This window comes from Panthera tigris, chromosome F2 (genome assembly GCF_018350195.1).
Source record: "Panthera tigris isolate Pti1 chromosome F2, P.tigris_Pti1_mat1.1, whole genome shotgun sequence".
In the NCBI taxonomy this organism is placed as follows: Eukaryota; Metazoa; Chordata; class Mammalia; order Carnivora; family Felidae; genus Panthera; species Panthera tigris.
Window position 1 is genome coordinate 20,933,676 of NC_056676.1, and position 17,146 is coordinate 20,950,821.

Consider the following 17,146-nt stretch of genomic DNA (forward strand, 5'->3'; position numbering starts at 1 on the left):
CCTTTCTTCTTTTTCCTGGGCATGAATTTAAACTCCATTTTTCCAGCCTCCCTGCAGTCAGCAGTGGCCCACCACGACTGAATTTACAGCCAATGTAACAAAAGGTCTGGTTTGTGAAAGCCTCCCATGAAAGATCCCTTCCATGCTCCTTCTCTACAACCCAATGGATTGACTGAGGTGAACAAGGTGACCTTGAAAACCAACTACTGAGGATGGTGGAGTCGTAAGATGAAAGGTATCTGAAACATTATTTGCAGGGGCGGGGGGCACTGGATGATCAGGAAGCTTTTGTGGACTTTATGTGACTGGGAAGAAAACTTAATTCATGTATGAACCATCATACATTTTGGGATTGGTTTACTACAGCAACTGTCATTAACACTGTGAACCTAAGGGGTTTATTACCGTTTAAGGAAATACCTACTCACACACACAAAAATTACAATACAACTCAATAATTACTATAATAAAATACAAGTTATATGAAAGTTAGAGGAAGGAGCAGTTAATTCTGCCTGGGTAAGTAACATGTGAACTGAAGTTGGAATATTTGGATACGGTTAATTGTGTTTACAAGGAAATGGTAGAACTCAGGCCAGGAAAGTGGTTTGGGGCCAGACAGTGACATGGTAAGGAGAATAAACATGATTTTGTATGCAGTGAGAGTTATTCAAGGTTTCAAGTGACATGGGGTGTGAAGGGTAGATTGAAAAGGGGAGCCTGGAGACAGAAATATTAAGCAAGAAGCAGTGGTGGTGGACACGAAGAAAAGGGGACAGAATAGACAAATATTTTTAAGGTAAAAACTAACCTCATTAGATGTGGTGGGTGGGGAAAGGGGGAGCGATAAAGGTGAAGTAGAGCCAGCTTTCATCTTAGAAGAAAAATTAAAATCTTATGTGCTGAGAGCAATAGGTGTTCTGAAGTCGGAAAGCAAGTCGATCATGGGGGACAGAGGAGAACCATCAGTAGTTCGGTTTTTAAACTACTGAGTTTGAAACAACTCCTCAATCTCACTTAGGTTATGGGAGATTATGGGTCTGGCCTAAAATGTATTTACTTTAGGTACGGATCATCTTTTGGAACTGACAGCATGAGAAGGTCCTTAATTTGACTGAGAGCTCTAAACCACCCTGGCAGGAAATGCTGATCTGTTTTTTTAATTTAAATTTTATTAAAAAACGGTAATCCTATAATTCAAACAAATTAGTTTTAAAAGGGTAGATAGAGTGAAAAGTCTCTTCCCCTATTTCTCAAGCAACTGGTTTTTCTTCCCAGAGTAACCAATGTTATCAGATCTTTTATATCCTTCTTGAGATACTCTTCACTCTTATAAGCAAATATGCAGAAATCTTCCCCTATTTACTTTTTATAAGACATACATCACCTCCTCCCCCCTTCCCTGGCTAAAGGATGTTTACTGACCTGAGAGTGGCACCCTCAGTTTTAATCATGTCTCCATCTTGCAGATAAACATATTGTTGCTTTCCATCTCCTATAATTTCTTCTCTTGGAGGGTTCCGTGGGAGTTTTTTAATGCAATATGCAGTGTCTAGTAACAAAACATGTAAAATAGATTAAGTCATACTTTCAATGACAATTCAGCCTTTTAAGAGATCAGCTTTCATAGAGCTAACACTGTGCATGACGGCAAAAAATACTAACATTAAGAGAGAGACAAGAGGAAATGGGATGGGTTATAGCAGCATTATCTCTGGAATAGTATTTTTTCTATCCCAACAAAAGAGCTCTTTATTCTTTCATGTGCTTCTAGGTCTACATAAACGCCCTTGAGATTTTCTAGTCACCCTTATTTTATACAAAAGTTTGAAAGTAGTTCTTCATAATCTCAGCTAGTTTTGCTATCAAGATGGGTGTTGAAGAGGCAGTAATACAGTACCTGAGAATTTTCTTTCTATCTAGGTCTTAACATAGAGTAGAAGAAGTCATGGCATCATGGCAGTACTTAATAATAAAAGGATGAGAGCACAGTGTTCTTTCTGTGAATGTTGAACGGAAGCCTCAAACCCGGGGCTAAGATATGAAATTGTTAAAATAAATTTAACCCATACTAGACCTCTCACTGACGTTAAGAAAATCAATTAACCAATCAATAGCTGAGTGTGAATTATCTAACCGGTATACTACACATAGTGAATAGAAGCACCATGACATCCAGATGCTTAAAAACTGTCACAGTTGGGGACATAAAATTTACAAACCAGAAATAATTAAAGAACTATCCTTGGTCTCATTTAATGAATACTACGTGGACAATTCAGCTCATAAATGCAATGCTAGTTAAGAGAAAGAAGAAACAATTAAGAAAAAAATTCATAGACTTGATATAACTTGAAGCATGGCGTAAAGGATGAGTAATTTGGGAAAAGGTACTGAGAAGGACTTATAGATAAGGGGAACAGCATCTGGAAAAGCACAGAGATGACCACGTGTGTCTACCAACCTGTCTAATGCAAAACACTGGCTGAGAAGCGGAGATCAAGTGGGATTAGATGCGCTCAGACCATGGAGGGCCTTATATTGCCTTTCACAGAATAGAGGAATTTAAACTTTACCGTATGTGGCCACTGTACACTCTTTGGAAAGAAAATGAAATAATGTTAACCCGTTGATCAATATGGCAGCTCTAGGTGGGACAATGGAGGGGAAGAGATCAGAAAGACCAGGAGGGGATGACTAGGTGTCAGAACTAAGGTGACAGCAGTGGACAACATGGAGAAGAAGACATTCAGGGAAACACTGACAAGGCACAGAAATCAGGCTAGAATGGAAGAGAAAAGAGATAGAAATACTGCAAATGTAATAAAAATAAAACAACTGGGACCAGACCTTCCCTCTCCAGCCCCAAACTCCACTATTTTGTATCTTGGAGGCTGAAGCAAAAAATAATATGCTATTCTGGGAACTGGCATTACATAATAAGGCTGTCTTCATTCTGGAGTGAGATGGGGAGGTTTTTTGGTATGTGTTTATTTTTAATCTGTATAATTTTGTCTTTCAGTAGAGAAGTAGAGGTATTACATTTCTTCTGGTTATGAGACCTTTGGTACACAATCTTTCCAAAAAACTCACCGTTATCTCAAAATTATAAAACAAATGCCATACAATAACTTTGTGTTAGTTTTTAAAGTTATGTGCAAATATGAAAACACATGTCCTCCTCAAATTAACAACCTATATAGGCAGGATGGAGAAGGGCATGCTGAAAGCAATCATATAATAATAATTGTATTTAATAAAAGCTTATTGACAGATAATTCAATAGTACAAAATTCATCCTTTTAAAGTGTATAGTTCAGTGTCCTTAAAGTATATCCAGGGTTGCCTGGGTGGCTAAGTTGGTTAAGCATCTGACTCTTGGTTTCAGTTCAGGTCATGATCTCACACAGTTGGTGGCTTTGAGCCCCGCATCTGGTTCTGCACTGATAGTGCGGAGCCTGCTTAGGATTCTTTCTCTCTCCTTCTCGCTCAAATAAACTAAAAAAAAAAAAAAAAAGTATATCCAAAGAGCTGTATAACTATCTCCACTATCTAATTTTGTAATGTTTTCAAAATCCCTCAAAGAAACCCTTTACCCAACTGTAGTCACTCCCTATTCTCTCCTTCTTCCAGCCCCTGGCAACCACTTACCTACTTTCTGTCTCAATCATGTAATTATTTTAACAGGGGGGAAACCCTCAGTCATTTGTTAAGGTTTGAATAATGGTTTATAACATCATTGTTAATGCTAATTACTGAAGCTGATACAAGTCATATTGTTTATAATACCTTCCAATGAGAATACATTCTAATTGAATGGCATAGAAGCAAACATTTGACTCTTAAGACTGGGATGGGAAAGAAACGGCAAAGACCCAGCTTTAGCTGCAAAATAACAGCTATCAGATTACAAAATATATTTTGTAAGATTTACTTAAAAATAAACCAAAATATTGGGGCAGCCTCAGGCTATATAGTTCTCATGTCTAGTAAAATTCTGGTTTCCTGCCAGCTACTGGGAATTCCTAAATTATACACTGATTGTATATTAAATGTTTGAAAGCAGGATGCTTTGAAGTTACTGTATCTTCTCACAGAAGTCTTTTTTTTTTTCTTAAAATTTTTAAATGTTTATTTTTGAGAGAGAGAGAGAGCAAGCAGGGGAGGGGCAGAGAGAAAGAGAGACACAGAATCCAAAGCAGGCTCCAGGCTCCAAACTGTCAGCCCAGAGCCTGATGTGGGGCTCAAACCCACAAACCCACATGAGATCATGACCTAAGCCGAAGTAAGACATTTAACCAACTGAGCCACCCAGGCACCTGGTCACATAAGTCTTATAAATGGCATTCATAATTTAGGTGTGGCCTGTAAAACCACAGGTTGTTAGCATCATAAAGCAGTTGAAAAATTTCTGCCATCTGATAGTTTACAAAAATAGTAAAATGATATGGAGCAAAGAAAGTAATAAAATAAAATGGAACAAGAATGCCAGTAATTAAGGATTTAGAGAATGAAGAAATACATGGGACTCTTGCGGGGAGATTCTGAAAGGTAGCTCTGTATGATTTTAGTGCTGAGCAACTCAAGGTCTGTATACAGTTGGTCTAGCTTCAATAAAGTTCAGAATGAAAGTCAACAAGTTACTTCTCAAAATATTAAAATTTTAGTGGCTATAGAGCAGTGTCAAATTTTTTTCTTTATTTTGGGGCTTGAACTCACGACCCTGACATCATGACCTGAGCTGAGATCAAGAGTCTGATGCGTAACTGACTGAGCCACCCAGGTGCCCCTTCTCAATTTTCTTTAAATCAACCTAATAGGTAATCTATTATACAAATATTCATTATTTTATATGGAACCCAAAACTTTTAATTTTTAATTTAAAGAAATAGGTCAAATGTCCATTGGCAGGTGAATGGATAAACAAATCATGGTATAGTCCCACCATGGATTACCACTAGGCAATAAGGAACAAACTACTGATATATGAAACCTAGGTGAATCTCAAAAACAAGACGCTGTGTGAAAGAAGCCAGAGAGTGATTCTGTATGCTTCTATCATGTGACATTTTATTTATTAAAAACATTTTTTTAATGCTTATTTATTTTTGAGAGAGAGAGAGAGAGAGCAAAAGCAGGGGAGGGCAGAGAGAGGAGGACAGAGGATCCAAAGCGGGTCTACGCTGACAGCAGCAAGCCCGATGTGGGTCTTGAACTTGCGAACTACGAGATCATGACCTGAGCCAAAGTCAGACACTCAACAGACTGAGCCACCCAGGCACCCCCCATTATGTGACATTTTAAACAGGCAAAACTAATCTATAGTGAAATAAAGCAGATTAGTGGCTGCTGGAGGGAGAATCACTGCAGAGAGGCACCAGGGGACCTCTCTTTAGGGGCATGAGAGTGTTCTTTATCTTGACTGGATTGGTCACAAAGGTGTTTATCAAACTATACTTTTAAAATGGGTACACTTTATGTATATAAATTCAAGTTCAATGAAGTTGGTTTATGAAACAGTAGGCCATAAACATTAAAAAATTTCAAACTGACCCTCATGCTAAAAGAGTTGGCCAAAGCTAGTCAAGAACCTTCAGCATTGATTTTTAATTCACAAAATTTAATTGGTAGATAGATAAGAGAAAGGTGAGGAAAAGTGACACTGAAAGATAATGATTTCCTATGGCATACGGTCCTCTAGGATTGTAAGAAAGGAGGTAAGAGGGGGAGACTGTGTGGCTCAGTCAGTTAAGTGTCCGACTTTGGCTCAGGTCATGATCTCACTGTTAGTTTAAGCCCCGCATGGGGCTCTGTGCTGACAGCTCAGAGCCTGGAACCTGCTTTGGATTCTGTGTCTCCTTCTCTCTCTGCTCCTCCCCCACTCACACTCTGTCTCTCTCTCTCAAAAATAAATAATAAAACATCAGGAAAAAAAAAAAGAGCTAAGAAGGTAACAAAGGTTGGAGCGTTTTTTAATAATGGGCCTGGTGATATTGGGTGCTCTGGCTGAAAATATCTTGGTGTCCCAAATGTAATCTCAAGCCCAAAAAAGACGACACTTAAAAATATTTAAAACATGAGTTGAATGCAGATGTGCATTCCTTTTGTGAATGAATGCTCCTGACCTTCTGTCCTTCATGTGTCTTGAACTTGCCAAGCACACCCCAATTCCAGTATCTCTGCTCTTGCAATGCCTTCTTGTCTGTTCAGACACGCCAGCCAGCCAGCCATACTGTATAGCTTACTCCCCCTCCCTGTCCACTCTTGATACAAACCACTGCCCTTCCGCCACTTTGGCTTCTTTCCCCTTTTACTTTACTTAGCTTTATTTTTTTCTTCATGGCACCTATCGCCATCTGACTTATTATGTATTTATCATTTACCTTCCCTACTAGAATGCAGGCTTCAGGACAGCAGAGCCTTTGTGGTGTTCACTGCTATATCCCTTGTGCCAAGAACAGTGTCTGGATATAGTGGTCGCTTGGATATTTGTTAAAGGAAGGAATGAATGAATCTGTGTGTGATGGCGAGATGGGGGAATAAAGAGAGAAACAGTAAAGTGTCAGTTCTGAATGGGTTTCAGGTACAGAGAATTATCAGTGCAATGATCTTTTACCAGCATTTCAGTGTACTGCAGTAAGTGCCTTAAAGTTACGGAGGACCTGAGACCAGGTTTAGAATGTGGACAAAAACAGCAGCTGCCTGTAACGCGTTTAGCACAGTGCCTGGCACACAGTAAATGCTCAACACTGGTTAGTTATTGGATCTGAAGTACTAACTGTCACACAGACAAAATTAAAACCGACCTTCATCACTGGGCAAAGGGGAAAAATAAGCGGGATAAGAGATCTGAAGTAGAAAACAGGACTTTCCCTCTCCTCTTTTGTTAACATTGGGGCAGTATTAAAGTATATTAACTTCTAAAAGTATGACATAAATATATAAGGTATTCAGTAAATGACCAACTAGCTTACATAGTTGTGTAACTGAAATAATTATTCTGAAAACGTACTTTTCCTCAATGAGCTCAATTAATGCTTTCTGTTTACCATTACTGATGCTTTTACAAATATCTCCTATGCCCCCGGTATGATCACGGTGCCAGTGAGTCACTACGATTTCCTGGATTGTTGTATTAAATTCAGTCAGAGCCTGCTTTAAACAGTTGATATATTCTGGAATTGCTGGTTCTCCAGTGTCAATGAGGATTCTCCTGAAAATTAAATGGAAGATAATCACACAATTGGAACAGAGAGTATCAGCATATGTCTCACATAGATAATTCATATTACATTTAAGAAACTACATAAATTGCTTGGCTTTCAACCTTCTCAAAAACCAACTAAAGGATACTTTGCCTTAACCACAGTAATCTCACTGTAAGAAAAGTTCTTTGAAAAAACTTATAGGGGCGCCTGGGTGGCTTAGTTGGTTGAGCGTCTGACTCTTGATTCCGGCTCAGGTCATGATCTCAGGGTTGTGGGATCAAGCCCCATGTTGGGCTCTGTGCTGACTATGGAGCCTGCTTGGGATTCTCTCTCTCCCTCTGCCTCTCTCCAGAGCCTGTGTGTGCATGCTCTCTCTTTCAAGAAGAAACAAAAAACAAAACAAAACAAAACAAAACCTATAGTTAAATGTGAGTCTGAACTTGGCAAGTTCAAGGCACAATAATATTGAATACTTACATAGCACTTAAATATGGCATTGTTCTAAGGACTTTACATATTTTAACAATTATGTTCCTTATGAGACTATTTTTTTTAATGTTTATTTTTGAGAGAGACAGAGAGAGAGAGAGAGGGAGAGAGTGCGCACGAACAAGCGGGGGGAAGGGCAAAGGGAAAAGGGAGACACAGTATCTGAAGAAGGCTCCAGGCTTTGAGCTGTCGGCACAGGGCCCAATGTGGGGCTTGAACCCACAAACCATGAGATCATGACCTGAGGCGAAACTGGATGCTTACCCGACTAAGCCACCCAGGCCCCCTCACTCCCATAAAACTATTGAAAATAGGTATTTCATGGGGTGCCTGGGTGGCTCAGTAAGTTAAGCCTCTGACTTCGGCCGTTGATTATCTCACAGTTTGTGAGTTTGAGCCTTGCATGGGGCTCTGTGCTGACAGCATGGAGCCTGGAGCCCACTTCCCTTTCTACGTCTCTCCCTCTCTCTGCCCCTCTCCTGTTCACACTGTCTGTCTGTCTCTCTCTCAAAAATAAACATTAAGAAAATGTTTTAAAAATAGGTATTTCATTATTATATCCAGAAATTAAGTAACTTGCCCAAGGTTACTCTGCAAATAAATGGCCAAACCAGCATTCAAACCCAGATATTCTGGCTCCAGAATGTGCTTTTATGCACTCTCTCTTTAATGTTTATTTTTGAGAGAGGGAGACAGCATGAGCAGGGGAGGGGCAGAGAGAGGGGGACAGAGGATCCAAAACAGACTTTGCGCTGACAGCAGAGAGCCCGATGGGGGGCTGGAACTCATGAACTATGAGATCATGACCTGAGCCAAAGTTGGAGGCTTAACTGACTGATCCATCCAGGTGCTCCTATCCACTCTTTGAGATCTTTTATGACATCCTTAAATGTCTCATAGATATGGAAGAATTAGATTCAATGGTATTCCTAAAGAAACCTCGTCTTCTGCACTACATAAAAACTTACACTCAAGTTTTACATTGGTTCCCTTCCACATAAAAATGAAGGTAGGAGGGAAGCATGGGGAAATGTCTGAGTTGCTTTATTTCTTGACTTAGACAACCCTGTTATATTTTTCAGCTTTGTGGTTCTGAACCTTCCTTATACTTTGTTTGCCCTTCCTCACTATTTTATGGGATGACGTTCTTTCTCTGTGAGGTTTTCCTGAACTAAAGAACCAGCTCACAAACTTCTTAATTCATGCTGCTTCACAGTAACACCTCCCTAATTCATATTGGGGGACAGAAGATTAGTCTTAATGAAAAGTCTGAGTCATTCATTAATATAATAACTGTATGAATTATCTACTATATGCCATGCCTTTCTTACAAGACAAAAAATCCTGTTTATACTAGTGGAGGGTGGGAAGAGCTATGAAAACAAATAGTGACAGTTGACAGATAAACAGTTCAGCATTCTGCAGAACATTAATATGGGGTAAATGACAGGAAGAAACCGTATGGCTATTTTATATTGGGTGGCTTGTTTCCCTAACCGTATTCCCAGAGACCCAATAAAAACAAACTGTCTGCTTGCAGGATTGGGGTGTTTCTGTGTGTGTGGTGGGTGGGGGGGCATGAATGGCCTTGTGGTCCACAGCCTTTTATCTACACCTTAAGTTCCATGGAGCAGTGGCCATACTTCACAAGTACATAGTATTATAACTGTCCCTTCTGGAGACAGGGAAACTAGATGGTTATATTGGCCCAAGAATGCATTATGAGGTCCTGTAGGCAGTGGAAATGTAAGGAGGAGATGGTTAAAAAACATTGACACAATCAGCAGGAATTTTTTTTTTTTTTTTGAGGGAGACAGTGAGCGTGCAAGCACACCTGTGCGTGCATGTGGTGGGGAGGGGCAAAGAGAGAGGCAGAGAATCTTAAGCAGGCTTCATGTTCAGTGCAGAGCCCAACTTGTGCTTGCTCTTACGACCATGAGATTGTGGCCTGAGCAGAAATCAACAGCTGGACACTTAACCAGCTGAGCCACTCGGGCACCTCAACAGGATTTTTTTTTTAAACAACTGGAGTCGGAAGGGAAAGGAAAGAGTTGACGATTCTGTGGTTTCTAGGTGAGATGACTGGTATGTCATTAACCAGGACTGTAAACACTGGAGGGAACAAATGTGAGATAAATCTGGTTTGGGCCAGGGTGAATTTTGATGACATTCCAGCCATCTTCCCTTGCTTTTTCTCCATAGCACCTATTACCATGTGACACATTATATACTTACATGTTTATTTATTTATTGCCTATCTCCATACCCTCCCACAACCTACAAATTTAAGCTCCCTGAGGACAGAAACATTGTCTGGCTTTGCTGGAACCTAGATAGTGGCAAGTACTAGGGAATAAATGTTTGTTGGAGGCAGTAGCTTTATTTTTATCTTATTTAATTATTAAAACAATCCTGAGATTCTTCTCTCATTATATAGATGAAGAAACTGAGGCCTTGACAAGTTAGACATATAAGTAATATAGTAACTTGCTCAGAGTCACAAACTCTAGCAGAGAATATAATTGAATCCATACCTTTCTAACTGCAATGCACATTTTCTTTGGATATGAGGAATACCCTTTGAGGTGGGTACTATTCAACTCCCATTGCACAAATAAGGAATCTGAAGCTTAAGAGAGTCAACTGTCTTGTCCAAAGTCATAAGCTAGGATCCAGATTTAGGTACAGAGTCTTAACTCTAGTTGCTACATTAGACTGCCTTTTCCTATTAAAAGATATACTATTTGCCATCAAGGGAGTTACAATTTTGATAGTAAAGGTTAAACTTGCAGCTTTTGGAGATTTTTTTTTTTTTTATGTTATTTTTGAGAGAGAGAGAGAGACAGAGCATGAGTGGGAGAGGGGCAGGGAGAGAGAGGGAGACACAGAATCCAAAGTAGGCTCCAGGATCCGAGCTGTCAGCACAGAGCCTGACGCAGGGCTTGAACCCCATGAACCGTGAGATCATGACCTGAGCCGAAGTCGGACGCTCAACCGACTGAGCCACCCAGGCGCCCCAGCTTTTGGAGATTCTTGAGCAGAGGAGGAACACGGAAACACTTGTCAGAAGATCTGGCTGTTATTTGTCCATTCAAATGTTTACCGAATACCTGTGTACTGGGGCATCACAGGATGGTTAGTAATGCTTTAGGGAAATTTATTTGGCATACACAGGCTAATGAGAATGAAGAATACCAGCTACAACTGCAGTTACTCAGAAATCTTTGAATCATAGTACTGAAAATGAAGAGAAAACCTAGAGAACCCTCATTCATTCATTCAGCAAATATTTACTGTACTATGTACAAAGCTCTGTGTGAGGTGCTGGGGATACAGTGATGAGTAAGCCTTCATTGCACTTAGTTTGGTGGGAAGTGGAAGTGAGGAAAGACATGAAGCTTCTTACACAAAAATTCATTTTTTGGAGGAAAGATGGCGGCGTAGAGGACGCTGGGCTCATCGCGTCCTGCTGATCACTTAGATTCCACCTACACCTGCCTAAATAACCCAGAAAACCACCAGAAGACTAGCAGAACGGAGTCTCCGGAGCCAAGCGCAGACGAGAGGTCCACGGAAGAGGGTAGGAAGGGCGGAGAGGTGGTGAGCGCTACACGGACTGGCGGGAGGGAGCCGGGGTGGAGGGGCGGCCCGCCAGCCAAGTAGAGCCCCCAAGTCTGGCTGGCAAAAGCGGAGGGGCCGGATGGAGTGTGTTTGGACAGCAAGCGGGACTTAACACCTGGAAGGTTATAAGTTAACAGCTCTGCTCGGAGAACAGGAGGGCTGGAGGACAACGGGAGGGAGAGTTGCTGAGCCCGGGGAGGACAGAGCTCAGTTTGGTGGGGAACAAAGGCGCTGGCCAGCGCCATGTCCCTCGCCCATCCCCCAGCCAAAATCCCAAAGGGAACTTGCCTGCACCCCGCAAACACCCAATGCTGTGCTTCTGTGGATCCATCCCTCCGGCGGGTCTGACTCCCTTCCAGTGCCACAGGGCCCCTCCCGAAGCGGATCTCCGAAGGAAAAATGAGCTGAGCCTGCCCCTCCCGCCCCTGTGCACCTTGCCGATCCACCCCAGCTAATACGCCAGATCCCCAGCACCACAAGCCTGGCAGTGTGCAAGTAGCCCAGACGGGCCACGCCGCCCCACAGTGAATCCCGCCCCTAGGAGAGGGGAAGAGAAGGCACACACCAGTCTGACTGTGGCCCCAGCGGTGGGCTGGGGGCAGACATCAGGTCTCACTGCGGCCCCGCCCACCAATGCGAGTTATTCAAGACAGCACAGGGGAAGTGCCCCACAGTCCCACACCACTCCAGGGACTATCCAAAATGATGAAAGAGAAGAATTCCCCTCAAAAAAATGTCCAGGAAATAACAACAGCTAAGGAACTGATCAAAAATGATTTAAACAATATAACAGAAAGTGAATTTAGAATAATAGTCATAAAATTAATTGCTGGGCTTGAAAACAGTATAGAAGACAGCAGAGAATCTATTGCTACAGAGATCAAGGGACTAAGGAACAGTCAGGAGGAGCTAAAAAATGCTATCAATGAACTGCAAAATAAAATGGGAGATGACCATGGCTTGGATTGAAGAGGCAGAGGAGAGAATAGGTGAACTAGAAGATAAAATTATGGAAAAAGAGGAAGCTGAGAAAAAGAGAGATAAGAAAATCCAGGAGTATGGGGGAAAATTAGAGAACTGAGTGATGCACTAAAGAGAAATAATCTACGCATAATTGGTATTCCAGAGGAGGAAGAGAGAGGGAAAGTTGCTGAAGGTGTACTGTAAGAAATAATAGCTGAGAACTTTCCTGATCTGGGGAAGGAAAAAGGCATTGAAATCCAAGAGGCACAGAGAACTCCCTTCAGACGTAACTTGAATCGATCTTCTGCATGACATATCATAGTGAAACTGGCAAAATACAAGGATAAAGAGAAAATTCTGAAAGCAGCTAGGGATAAACGTACACTAACATATAAAGGGAGACCTATAAGACTCGTGACCGATCTCTCTACTGAAACTTGGCAGGCCAGAAAGGAATGGCAGGAAATCTTCAATGTGATGAACAGAAAAAAATATGCAGCCGAGAATCCTCTATTCAGCAAGTCTGTCATTTAGAATAGAAGGAGAGATAAAGGTCTTCCCAAACAAACAAAAACTGAAGGAATTCGTCACCACTAAACCAGCCCTACAAGAGATCCTAAGGGAGATCCTGTGAGACAAAGTACCAGAGACATCGCTACAAGCATGAAACCTACAGACATCACAATGACTCTAAACCCATATCTTTCTATAATAACACTGAACGTAAATGGACTAAATGCGCCAACCAAAAGACATAGGGTATCGGAATGGATAAAAAAAAACAAGACCCATCTATTTGCTGGGTCTACAAGAGACTCATTTTAGACCTGAGGACACCTTCAGATTGAAAGTGAGGGGATGGAGAACTGTTTATCATGCTACTGGAAGTCAAAAGAAAGCTGGAGTAGCCATACTTATATCAGACAAACTAGACTTTAAATTAAAGGCTGTAACAAGAAATGAAGAAGGGCATTATATAATAATTACAGGGTCTATCCATCAGGAAGAGCTAACAATTATAAATGTCTATGCGCCAAATACGGGAGCCCCCAAATATATAAAACAATTACTCACAAACATAAGCAACCTTATTGATAAGAATGTGGTAATTGCAGGGGACTTTAACACTCCACTTACAGAAATGGATAGATCATCTAGACACACGGTCAATAAAGAAACAAGGGCCCTGAATGATACATTGGATCAGATGGACTTGACAGATATATTTAGAACTCTGCATCCCAAAGCAACAGAATATACTTTCTTCTCGAGTGCACATGGAACATTCTCCAAGATAGATCACATACTGGGTCACAAAACAGCCCTTCATAAGTATACAAGAATTGAGACCATACCATGCATACTTTCAGACCACAATGCAATGAAGCTTGAACTCAACCTCAGGAAAAAGTCTGGAAAACCTCCAAAAGCATGGAGGTTAAAGAACACCCTACTAAAGAATGAATGTTTCAACCCGGCAATTAGAGAAGAAATTAAAAAATATATGGAAACAAACAAAAATGAAAAGACAACAATCCAAATGCTTTGGGATGCAGCGAAGGCAGTCCTGAGAGGAAAATACATTGCAATTCAGGCCTATCTCAAGAAACAAGAAAAATTCCAAATACAAAATCTAACAGCACAGCTAAAGGAACTAGAAGCAGAACAGCAAAGGCAGCCTAAACCCAGCAGAGGAAGAGAAATAATAAAGATCAGAGCAGAAATAAACAATATAGAATCTAAAAAAACTGTAGAGCTGATCAATGAAACCAAGAGTTGGTTTTTTGAAAAAATAAACAAAATTGATAAACCTCTAGCCAGGCTTCTCAAAAAGAAAAGGGAGATGACCCAAATAGATAAAATCATGAATGAAAATGGAATTATTACAACTAATCCCTCAGAGATACAAACAATTATCAGGGAATACTATGAAAAATTATATGCCAACAAACTGGACAACCTGGAAGAAATGGGCAAATTCCTAAACACCCACACGCTTCCAAAACTCAATCAGGAGGAAATAGAAAGCTTGAACAGACCCATAACCAGCGAAGAAATTGAATCAGTCATCAAAAATCTCCCAACAAATAAGAGTCCAGGACCAGATGGCTTCCCAGGAGAATTCTACCAGACGTTTAAAGCAGAGATAATACCTATCCTTCTCAAGGTTTTCCAAAAAATAGAAAGGGAAGGAAAACTTCCAGACTCATTCTATGAAGCCAGTATTACTTTGATTCCTAAACCAGACAGAGACCCAGTAAAAAAAGAGAACTACAGGCCAATATCCCTGATGAATATGAATGCAGAAATTCTCAATAAGATACTAGCAAATCGAATTCAACAGCATATAAAAAGAATTATTCACCATGATCAAGTGGGATTCATTCCTGGGATGCAGGGCTGGTTCAACATTCGCAAATCAATCAATGTGATACATCACATTAATAAAAGAAAAGATAAGAACCATATGATCCTGTCAACCGATGCAGAAAAGGCATTTGACAAAATTCAGCAACCTTTCTTAATAAAAACCCTCGAGAAAGTCGGGATAGAAGGAACATACTTAAACATCATAAAAGCCATTTATGAAAAGCCCACAGCTAACATCATCCTCAATGGGGAAAAGCTGAGAGCTTTTTCCCTGAGATCAGGAACATGACAGGGATGCCCACTCTCACTGCTGTTGTTTAACATAGTGTTGGAAGTTCTAGCATCAGCAATCAGACAACAAAAGGGAATCAAAGGCATCCAAATTGGCAAAGATGAAGTCAAGCTTTCACTTTTTGCAGATGACATGATATTATACATGGAAAATCCAATAGACTCCACCAAAAGTCTGCTAGAACTGATACATGAATTCAGCAAAGTCGCAGGATACAAAATCAATGTACAGAAATCAGTTGCATTATTATACACTAATAATGAAGCAACAGAAAGACAAAGAAAGAAACTGATCCCATTCACAATTGCACCAAAAAGCATAAAATACCTAGGAATAAATCTAACCAAAGATGTACAAGATCTGTATGCTGAAAACTATAGAAAGCTTATGAAGGAAATTGAAGAAGATATAAAGAAATGGAAGAACATTCTGTGCTCATGGATTGGAAGAATAAATATTGTCAAAATGTCAATACTACCCAAAGCTATCTACACATTCAATGCAATCCCAATCAAAATTGCACCAGCATTCTTCTCGAAACTAGAACAAGCAATCCTAAAATTCATATGGAACCACAAAAGGCCCTGAATAGCCAAAGTAATTTTGAAGAAGACCAAAGCAGGAGGCATCACAATCCCAGACTTTAGCCTCTACTACAAAGCTGTAATCATCAAGACAGCATGATATTGGCACAAAAACAGACACATAGACCAATGGAATAGAATAGATATCCCAGAACTAGACCCACAAAAGTATGGCCAACTCATCTTTGACAAAGCAGGAAAGAACATCCAATGGAGAAAAGACAGTCTCTTTAACAAATGGTGCTGGGAGAACTGGACAGCAACATGCAGAAGGTTGAAACTAGACCACTTTCTCACACCATTCACAAAAATAAACTAAAAATGGATAAAGGACCTGAATGTGAGACAGGAAACCATCAAAACCCTAGAGGAGAAAGCACGAAAAGACCTCTCTGACCTCAGCTGCAGCAATTTCTTACTTGACACATCCCCAAAGGCAAGGGAATTAAAAGCAACAATGAACTACTGGGACCTCATGAAGATAAAAAGCTTCTGCACAGCAAAGGAAACAACCAACAAAACTAAAAGGCAACCTACAGAATGGGAAAAGATATTTGCAAATGACGTATCGGACAAAGGGCTAGTATCCAAAATCTATAAAGAGCTCACCAAACTCCACACCCAAAAAACAAATAATCCAGTGAAGAAATGGGCAGAAAACATGAACACTTCTCTAAAGAAGACATCCGGATGACCAACAGGCACATGAAAAGACGCTCAACGTCGCTCCTCATCAGGGAAATACAAATCAAAACCACATTCAGATATCACCTCACGCCAGTCAGAGTGGCCAAAATGAAGAAATCAGGAGACTATAGATGCGAAGATGTGGAGAAACGGGAACCCTCTTGCACTGTTGGTGGGAATGCAAATTGGTGCAGCCACTCTGGAAAACAGTGTGGAGGTTCCTCAGAAAATTAAAAATAGACCTACCCTATGACCCAGAAGTAGCACTGCTAGGAATTTACCCAAGGGATACAGGAGTGCTGATGCATAGGGGCACTTGTACCCCAATGTTTATAGCGGCACTCTCAACAATAGCCAAATTATGGAAAGAGCCTAAATGTCCATCAACTGATGAATGGATAAAGAAATTGTGGTTTATATACACAATGGAGTACTACGTGGCAATGAGAAAGAATGAAATATGGCCCCTTGTAGCAACGTGGATGGAACTGGAGAGTGTGATGCTAAGTGAAATAAGCCATAGAGAGAAAGACAGATACCATGTTTTCACTCTTAGGTGGATCCTGAGAAACGTAACAGAAACCCATGGGGGAGGGGAAAAACAAACAAACAAACAAACAAACAAACAAACAAACAAAAATAGGTTAGAGTGGGAGAGAGCCAAAGCATAAGAGACTCTTAAAAACTGAGAACAAACTGAGGGCTGTTGAGGGGTGGGAGGGCACCTTTTGGGATGAGCACTGGGTGTTGTATGGAAACCAATTTGACAATAAATTTCCAAACAAAAAACAAAAAAAGAAAAAGAAAAAAAAATCATTTTTTTTTTTCCCACTAAGACAAGGACCATGAAAAGCATAGAGTGCTAACACAGTGCATTATGTCAACCTAACATAGTCTAAGGGGCCAGGGACAGCTTCCTTGAAGAAATATTT

At 40.6% G+C, this 17,146-nt stretch overlaps 1 protein-coding gene across 1 annotated transcript in view; it reads right to left on the reverse strand.

Annotated features, from left to right (window-relative positions):
* Nucleotides 1-17,146, reverse strand: part of LACTB2 (lactamase beta 2) — a 32,228-nt gene that overhangs the window by 12,209 nt on the left and 2,873 nt on the right. Inside the window, exons 2-3 of the mRNA XM_007084787.3 lie at nt 7,050-7,213; nt 1,426-1,552 (exon numbers count right to left, since the gene is read on the reverse strand). Of these exons, the coding sequence (XP_007084849.2) occupies nt 1,426-1,552; nt 7,050-7,213 (291 nt within the window). The remainder of the gene's footprint in view (nt 1-1,425; nt 1,553-7,049; nt 7,214-17,146) is intronic.